Source organism: Homarus americanus, unplaced genomic scaffold (assembly GCF_018991925.1).
Source record: "Homarus americanus isolate GMGI-L3 unplaced genomic scaffold, GMGI_Hamer_2.0 scaffold32583, whole genome shotgun sequence".
NCBI classification, from domain to species: Eukaryota; Metazoa; Arthropoda; class Malacostraca; order Decapoda; family Nephropidae; genus Homarus; species Homarus americanus.
The window spans coordinates 10248453-10268165 of NW_024713129.1; the positions used below are offsets into that span (position 1 = coordinate 10248453).

Genomic DNA, 19713 nt, shown 5'->3' on the forward strand with positions numbered 1-19713 from the left:
ACAGTAATCTGTGATTATTAATACGTGTGCCCTTCATATATAGTACAGTACAGGTACTGTATATATACAGTATATCATAGTTAAAAAAACATCAGGAACGCATCTCCCTATAGTAAGTCCTCGCTTAACGTCGTGATTCCGTTCCTGAAAACGGCGACGTTAACGGAATCAATTTTCCCCATAAGAAATAGATAAAATACGGGAGTTACGTTCCCTAGCCTCCGTTTGCCCCATAAAATAAATTACACATACATAAATTCAATGTAATTTTTATAGAAAATAGTATATATTATAACCAAAAAGATAATAAACTAAATCATTTTGTATTGTACTCACTGATGGGCAGAGGTGGAGCAAGTGTGTGGTGGGTAGTGGAGAGGAGGGTGGCTCCTCCTCCCGCTCTGACTGGGTGAGAGAGGGTGATGCACTGTACAAAGTAGTCCTTGATGACGTTATACCGAATCGGCGGGACGTTATCCGAATCATGGGTATCTAAAGAGTAACGACGTTATAACGAAACAACGTTGTCGGGGGCAATGTTAAACGAGGACCTACTGTAAATATTTGATTTTAGTACAGTAATCGATTACTGGCAACTTTCTCCCTTTCGGGAGTGTGATAGAAGGTGCACACACACACAGTCAGTGTAGTTCAGTGGGCTCCAGCCCTTGTCAACAGAGTTGTAAAGTAACAAAATAAATATACTTGAGTACTGTAGTCAAGTAACATATTTGGGTATCTACTTTTTAAAAAGTACTAAAAAAATTATACTTTTACTTAAGTATGATTTTCTAATACTTTTACTTCAATACAATTGAAAAACAAAAATTGTTCATTACATGACCCAAACAAAGAGTTTTAATGTCTGTGGCAAATTAATAATACATTTTTAATTAATTAATCAATACAGTGGTCCCTCGGTTAACGAACACAATTCGTTCCACAGAGTCGTTCATTAACCGAATCTATTATTTCAATGGGATATTGGGAAATTGGTTCCAACTCACAGAAAAAGTACATACAAAGCACTGTATACCAGTAATAGAATTAACAAAACATTAAATATAAACTAAATACAGTACTGTACTGTACTGTACAGTGTACTGTACAATAATAAATAAAAAACAATAGAATATTGTACGGTATTAACTTACTTTGAGGTGTGTATGTCGTATTACCGGCAGCTTTGTTTACATATCAAACAGCTGATTGTAGAGGTCGATGATGACATGCCATATTCTTTACAGAGTGCATTGGTTCTAATGCCTTCTTCATGTTTCATAATAATTTCTGCACTGTATATTATCAATATGTTAACTAAATTTCTGAATGACCAATAATTTTAATGTAAAAATGCAAAAATATTCAAGAGACCAACAAAATCGATGTTCACTCCACTGTAAACAAAGTTAAATTGAGAAGGGTGATTCAATCAGCTGATGAGGACACTAAAACTGTTCCCTATACTGTCTATATTATCAATATGTTAAATAAATTTCAGAATGACCAATAATTTTAATATAAAAAATGCAGAAATATTCAAGAGACCAACTTTCTTGATATTTACTTCACTGGAAATAAATGTAAACATAGAACCAATTACTGTATTGTTGGACTAGCCGATCAGCTAATCAGCTGATGCGCACAACAAAACGTGTTTGTTGTAAGGATTTTGTTAGTCGAATTGAAAATCCTTATGGGAGCTAATTCGTTAGAAATTTTGTTAATCGAACCGTTCGTTAACCGAGGGACCACTGTAATGAACCATTATAAAAGAGTTGTGTTGGTGAAGAGTATGGTATGGGTGGAGCCGTGAAGGGTAAGGTGTGGGGAGACACCATGCAGTGGTTTCGTGAGGTGAGGTGAAGTCAGGTCAGGTCTGTGGTAGTGGCCATGAGAGCAGACTTTCCCTTTGATCTTCTTGTGTCCATTAGCACCTTGACTACCCACCTCACCTAGTCTACCCTCTTATCCCGCCTCCCCCATCGAATCTCCTCTCTTCTCCCCCACCTTTCCGTTATAATTCGGTTGCTCTTTGCATATATTGTACTTTACCTAAAATGAATTTCAAAGAGGCTGTGATTCTAAAATGCTTTACATAATTCCATCTTAGATATAAAGTAGGTATCTCTCTCTCTCTCTCTCTCTCTCTCTCTCTCTCTCTCTCTCTCTCTCTCTCTCTCTCTATATATATATATATATATATATATATATATATATATATATATATATATATATATATATATATATATATACATATACAGTATATATATATATATTTACAGTAGTACCCCGATTTACGCGGTCAATTGAACCCACAGGGTACCGCGTAAAGTGAACAACAGAACATGTGGGATTAATTCCAATAGAGACTGGCCCGACCCCCAAACTCCACTTTTTGACGACACACAACTATGTTGTAGTAAAAATATAATCTTAATTTATGATGGTATGCACACACAATTAATAATTAAGAGAAATATCAATAATATTAGTTTTTTTAACACTTACATTAGTAGAAAAGATGGCTGGACACACAGGGATGGGGGGTTGGTTCCGAGGCAGAGGGCACATTATTGGCCCTCATCTGTATCACTTGTATCAATTGTATCACTATCCACCACATAGGCTTGCAGGGCCTCTTTGTCAAACCCCTCAAAGTCCATATAAGTCCATATCCTCACTATCACTGACTTAGGCCGGCTGTGGTGGGTGGCGGGTGAAGAACTCGGTAATGTTTTGATGACTGGGCGACCAATTATCACTAAACTGGTTTGATCTGGATAGCTGTGTGCAGGTGTGGTCCTGCCCAGGTGTCTTGGTTAGGTGAGATTGTAGGTCACCCGGCTAACACACCTCATTAGCGGGCGAGGTCAAGTCCCTAGGGTCGACCTGAGGTGTGTCAACCCGGAATGTGGTGGTACCACGAGGTCTGTAGTGTACTTGCTGTTATATGCGACATACTTCTGGGCTGTAAGCTTTGGTCTGACAATCAATCATTACACCTCCCGCCAAGACCAAAGCTTCATCACAGAGACTGTTGTCACATATAGACAGCGACATCACGTGTGATATCAAAGATAATCCCTGGGGCGATACCATAGTCTCACATTTACAAACAACAATCTCATAGGTGTATGTTTTTCTACTGGCACTAGTTTGATCTGACAAAGCTCACTATACCTCCCGCCAAGATCAAAGCTTCTATGCTAGGAGAAAAAGGAAACATAGCAAGTGAACATAGAATGAGAAAATCCTTCATATCTAGATTTGTATCCGAGACAACTTGCAAATCAAAACAACAACAGGTGTTACATCTCCTTATCAGCCCATGTCAAAATAATAATTCATCTCAGTCAGTAATATGGCTACAACATCGTGTTCCATAGTCCAAAACATTGATCAAATGAACTCATAGAAAAAAGTGAGACTAAAAAAAGACATTCTTTGTAGTAAACATCAACAAAAATCAGAGAAAATACTTCAAAATACACAAAAAATGTTCCTACTTCACATATTAGGGTATTACACATCGACAACATCAACAACATCAGTACATTAGTTGGGTCCGGCATAGCTCACGTCTTACATGCAGCTGGTATCTGAAAAATAGGGGATGCCTGCAATACAGCAGCTGTAGTGGGTTGGTCACCTCTTCATCGTCGTCTTTCTTCTTATGTCAGCGCAGCACATCTTCTGTCTTCTTTCTTCAATACACGTCTTCTGCCTTGTTACTTCACATAGCACGTTTTTCTTTCTTCAATACCGCACCTTGTAGGTCGTTTCTCCACACCTTCTGACTTCTTCTCACTTCCTCCTGGTTTTTATACTATTCCAGACGAGTTTTCTGTCCCATCTGCGTTCTTCCTCTACTTTTAGAGCCTCATTTTCAACATCTTCTAGATGAATTTTCTGTTCCATCTTCCTTTTTTCTCAGTACATCATCATTTTCAACATATTCCAGACGATTTTCTGTTCATCTGCCATCGGCCCCCTCCGGCCAGGATGAAGGCGGAATCACACTAACTAGACAATCTCCTTAGATGGCTAAATAAGGCAGGTTCAGCCAGTTCAGGGCTGCGCCCTCCGTCGTGAGAGAGTGTCGAGACCAAAGACGTCTGTCTTACCTTCCCACTGTTGATGAATCTCTCCTGGCTGGGCTCACCAGGATTAGTTGATATTGGTGCTGCATTCACACTCTTAACTTCCTAAAGTGAAAAATATAAATCTTCTTAATCCTGAATAAAGGAGGACTTGAAAAAGTGGCGTGGTGTGTGGTGGGTTAGGCTGCATTCATCCCATCACCCTTCTTCTTCCTTTGCTTCTTCTGCTTCTTCTCTGCTACCATTATGTACTGTGGTTGGCGGCTTGACTTAGCCACCGGTGTGTGACATTTGACAGAGAAACAATCCTAAAGGGATGATGGATTAGTTGGAAGTGCATTCGCAAAAATTTTTTTTACTTTATACGTTACGTCAATGTTTGGCAACTATTATTTCCGTCACGACAATGTTCTCATCAGGCTGGGTCGGGGAGAGGACCTCTGCGCACTACACTGAATATCATTTATCACTACGCGTCAACGAGTACATCACAAATCATAATAGCATAAAAATACACTGAGTGAAGCTCTGCATTCATCTCAATATTACTTTATATTAACCATCATCATCAACATATAGCTTACGGGACAAAAGACGGGGAATTAGTGTGGTCAAGCGAGGCGGGGCGGGTCAGAAGGACGTGAGGTCACATGAGCGGGGTGGGGCGGGGCGGGGCGGCGCTGGGCGAGGCGAGGCTGGCCAGGCCAAGCCAGGCTGGTGCGTTGGTGAAGAGGTGGGGAGGAGCCGGCGTGGTTGGTCGGGCCAGGCCGGGCTTTCTTGGTGAGGGCAGGAGATGGGAGGAAGGGTAAGGAGGTGAGGTGAGGATTTAGGACAGGGAGGAGGATGTAGGTTGCAAGACATGTTAAGTTATAACAGTTAGTACCAGACACCGCTTTCATCACTGAAACACACTGAGAAATCATGTCAAGCACTGAACAAATTGCTAGTAAAAAAATCACGCATACCACGACAAGAGACATTTACTTGAGCTGTAACGGTGACACACTAGGACACTTTTCACGCTACTATGCAGGAACTCCTTATCACGCACCTTTGAACTAACGAGCCAGGTGTTATGGCTAACGGGGGAGGGCACGGGTTTACTTTAAGTACACTGTTACCAATAACAAGGGACGAGGAGGGCGTGGGTTAACGTTATAGTTTGCTGCCACCAATATAATGAGACAATACACAATGAGAGGAGAAGATTACATATAAGTAGGAGAAGTATAGAGAGTAGGAATGTAAAGATAGGAAACTTGGTAGCCTGGCCTGGATGTTATTTACTCAGCGTCAATACGCTTATCTTATCTCTTATGTCAATACACATATATCACTTCTTAAAGGGACAACTTGTTAAAGACCTCTTCTATACAACTATTTATTAATTCACTCAATGACATGGACACATTAATATCACTATTATATCGGGGTACTAACACATTATGTTTTACGTTACTCGACACTGACTCTCGGACACACCTGAATAAATACACTTCCCACAGTAGGTAACACACCCTAGAAATCGTTCTGACAAGACTCACGTGTACCCTGACGTAGGCCCAGTGGATGCTTGGCTGGGCTGCCTCCTATGGGAGGCTTCTGCTTAGCTGGGGTCTGGTCGGGAAGTCCCACTCCCGACCAGGGGAGAGAACAAGCGTGACTCTGAGAATCTCCGGAGTAATGTTCGAATGGCAACCAGAATCAGAATGATAATCCTCGTGGACGGGACTGTAGGGCCTTTATATGGGGTCGGCCCAGCCGGCTTCTGACCTCTAACCAATTATCACTAAACTGGTTTGATCTGGATAGCTGTGTGCAGGTGTGGTCCTGCCCAGGTGTCTTGGTTAGGTGCGGTTGTAGGTCACCCGGCTAACTCACATCATTAGCGGGCGAGGTCAAGTCCCTAGGGTCGACCTGAGGTGTGTCAACCCGGAATGTGGTGGTACCACGAGGTCTGTAGTGTACTTGTTGTTATATGCGACATAATTCTGGGCTGTAAGCTTTGGTCTGACAATCAATCATTACACAAGCCTAACACCCCACAACCTGCATCTGCTGCTTGTGAGTGTCTGTTTAGTCATGCTGGGCTTATTATTTAATATTTAATTAATTCATTACACCCTAGGGGGCGACAAGCTGAGTCACAAGTCCACGCGGTCAGACACTAATACACTATTACTCGTGTTTCGCAGGACACACTATGACTTGTGATATGGAGACAATAATGATATGATTTAAGGACAATGGGAGTTAGCACCCACCAAAGCCTGGGTAGCGTACAAGAATTAAATTAAATTATTATGAATAAATGACTCCCTGTGGCAGGAGGTCCCTGAAAGTGGGACAGTCAAGGCAATAGTGTTGAAGGATGCTAGCATTGGTACAGTTACAGAGTTTACAGGAAGAGAAGTGCAGGTCATACCCCACCTCAGATACGTGGCAGATAGGTCTCCTTACCTAATGCGAGCAGAAACAACATTATCTATGCAGACCATAAGTCCACGTTGACGATACTTGTGTGGATAAGGAAGAAAGTGATTGTAGGGAGAAGAGTGACTGGACGTATTCTCTTTTGGTAGGTCATGCTGGGCTTATATTTAGGCCTAAAAGAACCTGATTGTATAACCATTATTTTGAGAATCAGTTATTGATTAATCTTAATAGAAAGGTTTGAAAATAAACATGTGTAATGATGTGTCTTTTATTTTTATCTTTAGTTAACTATTTTTTTATAATTTACTGTGGGTTTATTTTCACATTTGAAGCATAATAATTTTTTTGTACTTTTACTTTCAGTACTTGAGTAATTTAAGAATGAGATACTTTTTTACCTCTACTTGAGTACATTGACATTTGGATACTTTTACTTCTACTTGAGTAACATTTTGCCAATGTAACAATACTTTTACTTAAGTAACAAAGTCCAGTACCTTTTTATAACTCAGCTTGTCAAAGAGAGGAGATCTGTAATCCTCTGCAACACACTATATCAACTTGTATCTAAAAATTAACTTTTCCAACGCTTAGATTGGAATTTTTCAACCAGTTTTTGACCAATTCCAATGAAAGAAAAACAACACGGAAGAACCTTCCTTAATGTAATTACATCTTCCAATTTCTTCTATTTTTTAGGAGTTATTTTCGGTTAAATATTTTCTCAATATTTTTATGAAAATTGCTACCGAGATTGAAAAATTCATATACCTAAACAGACATATTGTTGGGTAATGTTCAAGGACAATAATAGATCTCATAGCAGTATCGATTTCAAGGCAAGGGATAAAATAGTACTGTAATGGAAAAATACTGCCCTGAAAAAATGAAAGGGTATAAGGGATTTAGGGGGCTAGAATTGATATACATGTGATCCTTGATTGTTGATAGGAATATCATAACAATCTACCAAAATTAAAAGCACCTATTCCTAAGCCAGACGTTCCTTTTAACCAGACTAGAAAGAAGCAAGTGTACATTGTTACTTTAGGCCAGTGAATACAAATATTATTATAACATCAAAACCTTACTTTATTATGTGTTCCAGAGATCCTTACTTTACTGTACTACTTTAAGCAGGAGATTTATGATTAATATTTTTATACTGCACAGGTCGCCATAAAACATTCGTTAACTCACATCGATCAAGTCCCTGGTTGGCTCAACTTCACTCAGAATATTTGTCACTCGGCTTGACGTCTCCATGGTCACTAAACCGTAGCTGTGATATCAATCAGCAGGATGTATATGGGAGGTCAGCACTGCACTATGCCACTGAACAAGGCCATACATATATTGTTCATATGCTTATTAAATCAGGTAAGTTTTTTTTGTTTTTATTTATTTATTTCTTTTTTCTTCCTCAATAGCTGTTGGTTTATTCATGACCCCATATACAGTATGCCTACAAAAGCTCCCGGTTAGAGGATTTCCACTCCAGGAAGCAAAGAAATGGGAAAGACCTGGAAGTGGATGAATCGGCATTCAAAGATGTTCATAGTATACAGTGTAATGTTGTCTCAATTTGGGAAATCAAACCCACAAACAAGATTTAGTCTTTGAATGTGGGTTGGATATCCAAGTTAGTGCATGCTTAACATCATATTCACACCTACATACCTAGCCACCAAATTTTTCAGAGGTGCAGCCTACCTTCTAACTCTTGACTGGTACTTTCTTTCCACTGAAGATTAGCTGATAAGAACGACTTTCTGCATCTCAATACAGCCCTGTATTTAATTCTCATATCACAAGAACTAAATTTCCACAAGCCTTCCAAGAGTGGTTCATAATTTTTAAACCAGGATGCAGGTATCAAGAGTACCTCTCTCAGAAATTTATTTTTACTAAATACAGTGGTCCCTCGGTTAACGAACGCCTCGGTTAACGAAATTTCGGTTAACGAATTTTCTTCCATAAGAATCTTCAATTCGGTTAACGAAAAAAAATTTGATTAACGAAATCCTTACGAAAATCAAGTTTTGTTTTGAACATCAGCTGATAAGCTGAGGAAGTACTCAGACAATTCAGTTATCTCTTCTATGTTTACATTCGTTTCCAATGGAGTAAATATAAAGAAAATTTTGCACTTTAATATTTGTGCCTTTTTTTTATACAGTATTAAAGTTATTGGTCATTCTAAAATTTAGCTATCCAAGCTCTGTCTACATAAAGTTTTTCAACTATTATTTTTGGCTCAATATATGTAACTTTATTCATTTATTGAAACTCATTTACATGCACACACTGTCCTAAGGGCAAAGCTGAACTGTACATGTAATCAAAATAATGTACAAAATGATTACTAAAATTTTTGTCTAGTGCAAACTATGGCATGTTTACATTTAAATTAATCACTATCTTATAAGAATTCCAGCAATGTAAATTATATTCTCCCCGGTCACTTCTATGCAATTTTATGAGCAAAAAACAAAAACTCAACTTAACGACATAAATAAACAAATTAAATACTTCACCAGACCTTCAGCGCTAACTGTCAAACATGTCACTGTCACCCCCCCTTCCCTCCCAACCCCCCCCTCTCCTCCCAGCGAAGGTTTCTGGTTATACAGTAGGCTTTAAGTTTGTATCTTATATAATATCACAGACTAAAGTTGGGAGAATATAATTTGCATTGCTGGAATCCTTGCAAAACAGCGAATAATTTGAATATAAACGTCATATATTTTGCACAAGAGATAAAATTTTTGCTCTGTAATAAAATTCTTAAATTAGATCTAAAATTTGTATGTCTAATGCAAATTATAGATTGTTTATATTCAATTTAATCACTATCTTATAAGAATTCCAGCAATGTAAATTATATTCTCCCCGGTCATTTCACTGGCATTTTAAAATGAGAGAAGCTTAGTAGGACTGTTAAATAAACACACAGGAAACCTTCGGCTCAAACTGCCAAACATATCCTTTAGCTCGCTCCCCTCCCTCCCTCCCTCCTCCTCCCTCCCAGGCAAGGTTTTAGGCTTGCAGTTTTTATCTTATATAATATCTCCAGACCAAAGTTAGGAGAATATAATTTGTTATGGAATCCTTTGCAACACACAATAATTTGAATATAGCAATCATAAATTTTGCATAAGAGATAAAAGATTAAACTGCCTGTGTATCATATGTATATGTGTGTATGTGTGTGTATATATGTGTGTGTGTGTGTGTGTGTGTATATATATATATATATATATACACACACACACACACACATACAGCTCCTCCCCGACTTACGACGGGGTTAGGGACCCAAATCCAGGTCGTAAGTTGGAAATGCTTAAATAATACAGGTACATAGAAAATCGAAAATGGGTGTCTCTTTTTCTTCTCAGCACCACAAAGACTCACTTTAAAGCTTGCCAGCCATTTTAAAGTGAATTACAAAGGAAAATTTTGTCTGTGTACCGACTGGGACTCGAAAATACGTAATTTTACCAAATTTTGGTACGACTGAGGCAGGTCGTAAGTGCGGGTGGTCGAAAGTCGGGGAGGAGCTGTAGTGATTTAAGGGCGATTTAGGGGAACTTTAGGAGTGTTTCTGACTTTATGCATTTTTGGCTTTACTTTGTATGTACTTTTCTGTGAGCTGGAACCAATTACCCAATATCCCATTGAAATAATGGATTCGGTTAACGAACGACCCTCTGGAACAAATCGAGTTCGTTAACCGAGAGACCACTGTACTGTTCTACTCACCAACCACACAAAAGTTGCAAATTTCATTGGAAACAAAACATGCTTCACACAAGGTTTTTGATAAACTTAGTGTATGCAAGGTCCACATAGGCCAAGAAAGACCTGAAAAAGTCTTGAAAAACTGTGACCTGAAAGTCAGTCATGGAACATGATTGGTATGGCACTTTTCTAGTTTAAGGAATAGAAAGAAAAGGCATAATTTTTTTTTTTTTTAATACCTGTATTACAGTATGAAGTTTTATGATTTTGATAATGGGCCTTGTAGGAATGGTGTGGATACAGCACACTGTATATTAAGCTTTAGGTGGACAAGGACGTAGTGTGGCTGGCTTTACTACACTCTACTGCCTTCATTCTTCCTTGACAATTATCATAACTTTTCTGTTTAATAAAATCAAGTGAGTTAAACAGTGAAGTTATAAGGGATGATGTGGAGTCCAAAATTAACCTTAAAAAAATTATTTATATTTATATGTTCACATAATTCGTAGATATAGTACTACAGTGGTCCCTCGGTCAACGAACACAATTCGTTCCACAGAGTCGTTCGTTAACTGAAAATTTCGTAAACCGAATCCATTGTTTCAATGGAACCAATTAGGTTCCAGCTCACAGAAGAGTATATACAAAGTAAAAAAAAAATGCAGTAAAGTACACTTACTTTGAGGTGTGTATGTAGAAGGTTCCTGGTTGTTGATGATGATGGGAATTAGAAGTGAGGGTGGAGGAGAAGGGAGAAGAGAAGGAAGTGGGTATGGAGGAGAAATCACCTTTCAGGGGACCCATGCTTGATGCCGTCATTTCGCCAATAAAATTTTAAGTTCAATAGGTGTAATTCAAGATTGTTTTATTTAAATCAACACTGCACTGCGCTATATATTATCAATTTGTTAACTAAATTTCAGAATGACCAATAATTTCAATGTAAAAATGCAAATATATTCAAGACACCAACAAAATCGATGTTCACTCCACTGTCAACAAAGCCAAACTGACGCCTGGTGGCTGAGTCAAGCGGCTGATGGGCGCACAAAAGACTAGTTCCTGTACTGCATATATTATGAATATGTAAACTAAATTTTAAAATGACTAATAATTTTAATACAAAAAATGCAAAAATATTAAAGAGCAGAAATATCTTAAACTGGATTCCTGGAATATTTATTGATAAGAGTAATGCAAAACCTTATTATATATATATATATATATATATATATATATATATATATATATATATATATATATATATATATATATATATATATATATATATATATATATATATATATATATATATATATATATATATATATATATATATATATATATATATATATATATATATATATATATATATATATATATATATATATATATATATATATATATATATATATATATATATATATATATATATATATATATATATACATATACACACACAGTTGTACCCCACTTAACGCGGTCAATAGAACCCAGAGGGTCCCGCGTTAAGTGAAATCCGCGTTAAGTGAACAACAGAACATATGGGATTAATTCCAATAGAAACCAGCCCGACCCCCAAACTCCACTTTTTGAAGACACATAACTATGTTGTAGTAAAAATAACATCTTAATTTTATGATGGTACATGCACACAATTAATACTTAAGAGAAATAGAGAAATACAGTCGCCAAGTTAATGTCCATTCAGATAATGGACTCGACCCCCTCCCCCTCTTCTCACACTACACTGCTGGCTCTTCCCTCTCTGAGAAATTTTTGGGGGAAACCACTAAATTTTAATAAACAATACCTCAAACTAAAGTTAGGATAATACAATTGACATTGCTGGATTCCTTGTAAGACCAGGAATATTTTGAATATTAATGTCATATTTTGCACAAAAGATAACATTTTTACTCAGAGAAAACATTTTATCTAAAATTTGTATGTCTAATGCAAAATATATGATGTTTATATTCAAAATGATCATCAAATTATAAGAATTCCAACAATGTAAATTATATTCTGACCGGGTAATTTGTATGAATTTTATGAGCTAAAACAAATATCTTCAGTTAATAAAAAAAAAATATTCTTCACGACACTATCTGTCAATCAAAGTACCCCACCTTGCCTCCCCCCCTCTTCCAACCTCGCGGTCAGTCCCAACCCTCCCCCCCACCCCCCACCAATCCTCCCTTCAAGAGAAGAGTGGGTGAAAAAAATAAATTTTAACATTTTGTATTAAATAATACCTCAGATTAAAGTTAGGATAATATAATTGACATTGCTGGATTCCTTGTAAGACCAGGAATATTTTGAATATAAATGTCATATTTTGCACAAAAGAGAACATATCTACTCAGAGAAAACATTTTATCTAAAATTTGTATGTCTAATGCAAAATATATGTTTATATTCAAAATGATCATCAAATTATAAGAATTCCAGCAATGTAAATTATATTCTGACCGGGTAATTTGTATGAATTTTATGAGCTAAAACAAATATCTTCAGTTAATAAAAAAAAAAAATATTCTTCACAGGGTAACAGATGGTCGGTCGGTCCCTCCCTCCCCCCCACCCCCCCACCCCCCACCAACCGTCCCAAGGAGATGTGTGGGAAAACCAGAATATTTAACTTTGGTAATAAATAATACCTCAAACTAAAGTTAGGATAATATAATTGACATTGCTGGATTCCTTGTATGACCAGGAATATTTTGAATATAAATGTCATATATTTTGCACAAAAGGTAACATATTTACTCAAGAGTAAACATTATATCTAAAATTTGTATGTCTAATGCAAAATATATGATGTTTATATTCAAAATGATCACCAAATTATAAGAATTCCAGCAATGTAAATTATATTCTGGCCGGGTAATTTGTATGAATTTTATGAGCTAAAACAGGCAGTCAGGCAGGGTGGCGGGTGGGGCAAATCTAAAAATAGCGTCTCGAGGCGGACACTCACCGCGTATATGTGGAAAAAATCCGTGTTAAGTGAAAGTTCAGCTCTGGCGAGGCACCGCGTATATGAAAAAACGCGTTAAGTGAAACCGCGTTAGGCGGGGTAATACTGTGTGTGTGTGTGTGTGTGTGTGTGTGTGTGTGTGTGTGTGTGTGTGTGTGTCTATATATATATATATATATATATATATATATATATATATATATATATATATATATATATATATATATATATATTATATATATATATATATTTATATATATATATATATATATATATATATATATATATATATATATATATATATATATATATATATATATATATATATTTATATATATATATTGGTCCCTCGGTTAACGAGCACAATCCCTTCTAGAAGGTTACTCGTTAGCCGAAAAAATTGTTTCCATGGGTTTTTGGGTAATTGCTTCCAGCTCACCGAAAATTGCCTAAATTCAACATAAAAGGTAGAAAAGTACACTTACTTTGAGGTGTGTATGTAGAAGGCTCCTGGATGATGATGATGATGGGAATTAGAATGGGGTTGGAGGAGAAGGGAGAAGAGAAGGCATTGGGGTGGAAGAGAAGTCACCCATGGTGCCATTTCACCCATAAAATTTTAGTTCTCTTGGTGTAATTCAAGATTATTTTCTTTAAATCAACACTGCACTGCATTATATATTGTCAATATGTAAAATAAATTTCAAAATGACCAATAATTTGCTTGGAAACACAGAAAAAAGCGTTTAGTTGAAGAGAGTCTCAAGCAAGATGTTACCTCCACTGAAAAGACACAAAGACTGACGCCTGTATGGTGTGTTGAGAGTCTGGATGGCGCGCATAAAACTAGTTTCATTACCTTAAATTATGTTCAATAATTATTAAAATGACTTAAAAATTTAATATTAAACTTTTAAAGTTATTGAATAGTATAAACTTCTTGATATTTGCTAAAATGGTAAGGAATTTAAGCCCTAGAACCGAATACTGTATTGGCGGACTAATACTACAGCTGATGGACCGCCAAATGCAAGCGAAAACATGTTCAGGTCGGCTCGTAAGAAACTCATTAATTGAGGGATTGCTCGTTAACCGAAGTTAAGAATCTTATGGAAGGTAAATCATTAACCGAAATCTTGTTAACCAAGGCGCTCGTTGACCGAGGGACCACTGTATGTGTGTGTGTGTGTGTGTGTGTGTGTATATATATATACAGTTGTACCCTACTTAACGCGGTCAATTGAACCCAGAGGGTCCCGCGTTAAGTGAAATCCGCGTTAAGTGAACAACAGAACATATGGGATTAATTCCAATAGAAACCGGCCCGACCCCCAAACTCCACTTTTTGAAGGCACATACCTATGTTGTAGTAAAAATAACATCTTAATTTTATGATGGTACATGCACACAATTAATACTTAAGAGAAATAGAGAAATACAGTCGCCAAGTTAATGTCCATTCAAATAATGGACTCGACTCCCTCTCACACTACACTGCCGGCTCTTCCCTCTCAGAGAAATTTTTGGGGGAAAACCACTAAATTTTAATAAATAATACCTCAAACTAAAGTTAGGATAATACAATTGACATTGCTGGATTCCTTGTAAGACCAGGAATATTTTGAATATAAATGTCATATATTTTGCACAAAAGATAACATAGTTACCTAGAGAAAAAATTTTATCTAAAATTTGTATGTTTAATGCAAAATATATGATGTTTATATTCAAAATGATCACCAAATTATAAGAATTCCAGCAATGTAAATTATATTCTGACCGGGTAATTTGTATGAATTTTATGAGCTAAAACAAATATCTTCAGTTAATAATAAAAAAAATAATCTTCACGACACTATCTGTCAATCAAAGTACCCCACCTTGCCTCCCCCCCTCTTCCAACCGCACGGTCAGTCCCAACCCTCCCCCCCACCCCCCACCAATCCTCCCTTCCAGAGTTTTTAACATTTAGTATTAAATAATACCTCAGATTAAAGTTAGGATAATATAATTGACATTGCTGGATTCCTTGTAAGACCAGGAATATTTTGAATATAAATGTCATATATTTTGCACAAAAGATACCATAGTTACCTAGAGAAAAAATTTTATCTAAAAATTGTAAGTTTAAAGCAAAATATATGATGTTTATATTCAAAATGATCACCAAATTATAAGAATTCCAGCAATGTAAATTATATTCTGACCGGGTAATTTGTATGAATTTTATAAGCTAAAACAAATATCTTCAGTTAATAAAAAAAATAATAATTCTTCACGGGGTAACAGATGGTCGGTCGGTCCCTCCCTCCCCCCCACCCCCCACCAACCGTCCCAAGGAGATGTGTGGGATAACCACTAAATTTTAATAAATAATACCTCAAACTAAAGTTAGGATAATATAATTGACATTGCTGGATTCCTTGTAAGACCAGGAATATTTTGAATATAAATGTCATATATTTTGCACAAAAGATACCATATATACCTAGACCTAGAGAAAATTTTTATCTAAAAATTGTAAGTTTAAAGCAAAATATATGATGTTTATATTCAAAATGATCACCAAATTATAAGAATTCCAGCAATGTAAATTATATTCTGGCCTGGTAATTTGTATGAATTTTATGAGCTAAAACAGGCAGTCAGGCAGGGTGGCGGGTGGGGCAAATCTAAAAATAGCGTCTCGGACACTCACCGCGTATATGTGGAAAAAATCTGCGTTAAGTGAAAGTTCAGCTTTGGCAAGGCATGATATGCAAAACGCTTATGAAACTGCGAGGGTAAACTGTAACATATATATATATATATATATATATATATAATATATATATATATATATATATATATATATATATATATATATATATATATATATATATATATTATATATATATATATATATATATATATATATATATATATATATATATATATATATATATATATATATATATATATATATATATATATATATATATATATATATACACACACACACACACACACACACACACACACACAGTTAACCCTCACTTTACGTGGTTAATGTAACCCGGAGGGTACCGCGGAAAGTGAGAAACGCGTAAAGTGAATAACATAACATATGGGATTAATTGAAATGGAGTCCGGGCCGATCCCCAAACTCCACTTTTTGACGACACACAACTATGTTGTGGTAAAAATATTATCTTAACTTTATGATGGCATGCACACACAATTAATAATTAAGAGAAATATCAATAATATTAGGTTTTTTAACACTTACATTAGTAGAAAAAATGGCTGGGCACACGGGGATGGGCGGTTGGTTCCGAGGCAGAGGGCAGATTATTGGCCCTCACCTGTGTCACTTGTATCAATTGTATCACTATCCACCATAGAGGCTTGCAGGGCCTCTTTGTCAAACTCCCCAAAGTCCATATAAGTCCATATCCTCACCATAATTATCACTATCACTGACTTGGGCCGGCTGTGGTGGGTGGGGGGTGAAGAACTGGTAATGTTTTGATGACTGGGCGACCTTGTGCGCACTATGTTCGCGCAGCTTACACAACATGGCGGATGGCGGGAGGTTTGGATCCAAAAATGGCCCGGCTCGCCAGCCGCTCTCCGCGTAAAGGGGTACACGCACCGCGGAATGTGAGCATCCTGGGTTCCGGCAGGGCACCGCGTAAACGTGGAAACGCGGAATGTGGGACCTCGTAAAGTGAGGGTTAACTGTATATATATATATAAATTTTTTTTTTTTTTTTTTTTTTTTACTGAATAGTGTTAGACTTCAGTCAAATGATAAAACCTTTGAAGTTGGCATAAAAATTGGACGTACCAAATGTGAGTTTTTCTTTGTTTCTTTCTTCAAAGGAGTTCGCGTAGACACCCCAGATGCAGAGCACATGACTTCCCTTCACCTTGCAGCTCAACGAGGATTAGCAGAGGTCATCACATTGTTGTTGGAAGGTGGAGCAAAAGTCAACACAAAAATGAATGATAAGGTAATTTCTCTTTTGCATCTGTTTTTGAATATTCATTGCAGATGTCCCACTTTATAAAGAAAAGAAAGAAAGTGGGTGTCTGTTTGTAAGTTATTTTGCAGAATTACCAATATATATATACAGGTTGTACCTCTCTAGTCCGGCAACCTCGAGACCTGACCGGTGCCGGACCATGGAAATTGCCGGACCATGGAAATTCACCCTTTTCCTAGATAGATGTGACTTGTGCTTATGCCTGGAAGCACTAGCATCACTTTCTCTGCGTCATGGTCTCTTTGAAGACATATTGAAGGGTTAATTGTCGTATAGTAGCTTCTCAAATTTCGCGAGTTTTTAATTCTTAACGTATTTTATTGGAACACGCAAAAAAATAAATAAATAAAAATTTTGACGGCGGAAACTTGAATTTCGACGGGTTTGAACGGCCCGCCAACGTGCAGACGACGTGCATAATCGTGTAAACAGTGTCATTTCTCTTATGTACAAAAGATTCATTATTGTTTATTACTGAATGTCTTTTTTATTGAATTAATGTTTATGTGTGCAAAATGAGCAATACAATTCATTAATAATACATAGAAAATTAAAACACACGAGGAAATGACACAGCATTATTTTCGTTGATTACAAAACCAGTGACTGACTGGTTCTACATATAAAACTGAAGAAAATAAGACCTTGGTTGTAGCTGTAGTAAAATTGATATGGTTGTTTTAAGTAATGTTATTTAATGTTAATAAATGGAACAATAGAAGTAGCTAACGATAATGGTAAAGAAAAAGAGAGATCGCATATGTAAGTGCGCATGCGCACACGTGAAAACATATCGTCATTACTTTACATAAGAATATGAAAGCAACACTTATTTACTGTTCATATATATTTTAATTAATGTTTCTGAATTTGTTTTTATTGAATTAATGTACGTGTGTGCAAAATTAACAATACAATTTATTAATAATACGTGGAATATTAGAGGAGACGAGACGGCTGCCGGCATTGTTTATGTTAAAGCTTACGAAACCAGTGACTGATTGGTTCTACATATAAAACTGAAGAAAATAAGACCCTGAGTTTAGCTGTAGTAAAATTAATGTAAAAAATGAATATGGTTGCTTGAAGTACCTGTAATGTTATTTAATGTTAATAAATGGAACAATATAAGTAGCTAACCATTAATGGTAAAAAAAAGTGAGACTGCGCGTATGTAAGTGCGCACATGTGAAAATATATCGTCATTACTCTACATAAGAATATGAAAGCAACACTTATTTACTGTTCATATATATTTAAGGATTAAATGTTGTACTCTGTATAGACAAGGAGAGAGAGAGAGAGAGAGAGCAGCCGAACTGCCGGATGTAAACAAACCTTAATTTCCCGCGGCTTTTTTTTTTTTTTAAGGGGATTAGCCCACCCGGGCATAGGTGACTGACCCACATTGGGGCCTGAGGGGCAAAAATTTAATGCTCCTCTAATAATAATAATAATTCAGATAAGGGAAAAAAAAAGAAAAAAAAAGCTGCCTATCTACCTATTGGACCAACTAAAATCGTTCCGGACCAAGGGAGTTTCCGGACCACAGAATACCGGACTAGAGAGATACAACCTGTATATTGTTTCTCACGATTAATTTTTTTCATTTTTAAATTTTCTTTATGGTTCTTTATTATTATCATTATTATTGTTATTAGTGCTGTTATTATTATTATTATTATCATCATCATCATTATTATTTTATTTTTAATTTGTATTTTTATTAAATTTTTTATTTAATATGAATTATTATTATTATTATTACCCCCCAGGCCCTAATGTGGGTCCGAGACCTTTGTCCCGGGTGGGCTAATCCCTATAATAAAAAAATATATATATTAATACTTTGTGTTTTGAATGTTATATGTGCATACAGACATATTTGTAGCAGTGTGTGAGTACTTGTGTGCATGTATGTGTGAGTGCACATGGGTGGGAGCTGGTGAATGAGAATGCATGTACCGGATATGTTAGTTGGAGAAAAACATTGTGCTTTCTAAAAAAAATATTTTTAGATTTTAGATTTATATTATTTTGGCACCTTTTCAAGTCACATTATCTTCTCCCTCAGGAGATTTCATTACCAAATTTCACCCAAATATTATTATTTTTTTCTTCATATACTGGACAGTACAGTATTAAAGAAATGTAAGTTTAGATAACTTGGGTGAAATAAGCTCTTCTCTTTGTACATCCTCAGAGTTCCCCTCTACACATAGCAGCCTCAAGAGGTTATACGGATATTGTGGAGACCTTGCTGGACCGTGGTGCAAAGATTGATTCTTTGGACAGCTCTGACCGTACTGCACTCATTGTTGCTGTTTCACGCTCAAACTACAAGGTCGTTCAACTACTTCTCAAGAGAGGGGCTAAAGTCAACATTGAGGAGATTCATGGTACAGTACTCAGTCAC

General features: G+C 36.4%; 1 protein-coding gene across 1 annotated transcript in view; it reads left to right on the top strand.

Moving 5' to 3' along the window:
* The window catches only part of LOC121866793 (ankyrin-3-like), a 51089-nt gene that overhangs the window by 15836 nt on the left and 15540 nt on the right, over window positions 1–19713 (top strand). The window contains exons 6-8 of the mRNA XM_042366526.1: window positions 7713–7919; window positions 17134–17264; window positions 19501–19696. Coding sequence (XP_042222460.1) covers window positions 7713–7919; window positions 17134–17264; window positions 19501–19696 — 534 coding nt within the window. The remainder of the gene's footprint in view (window positions 1–7712; window positions 7920–17133; window positions 17265–19500; window positions 19697–19713) is intronic.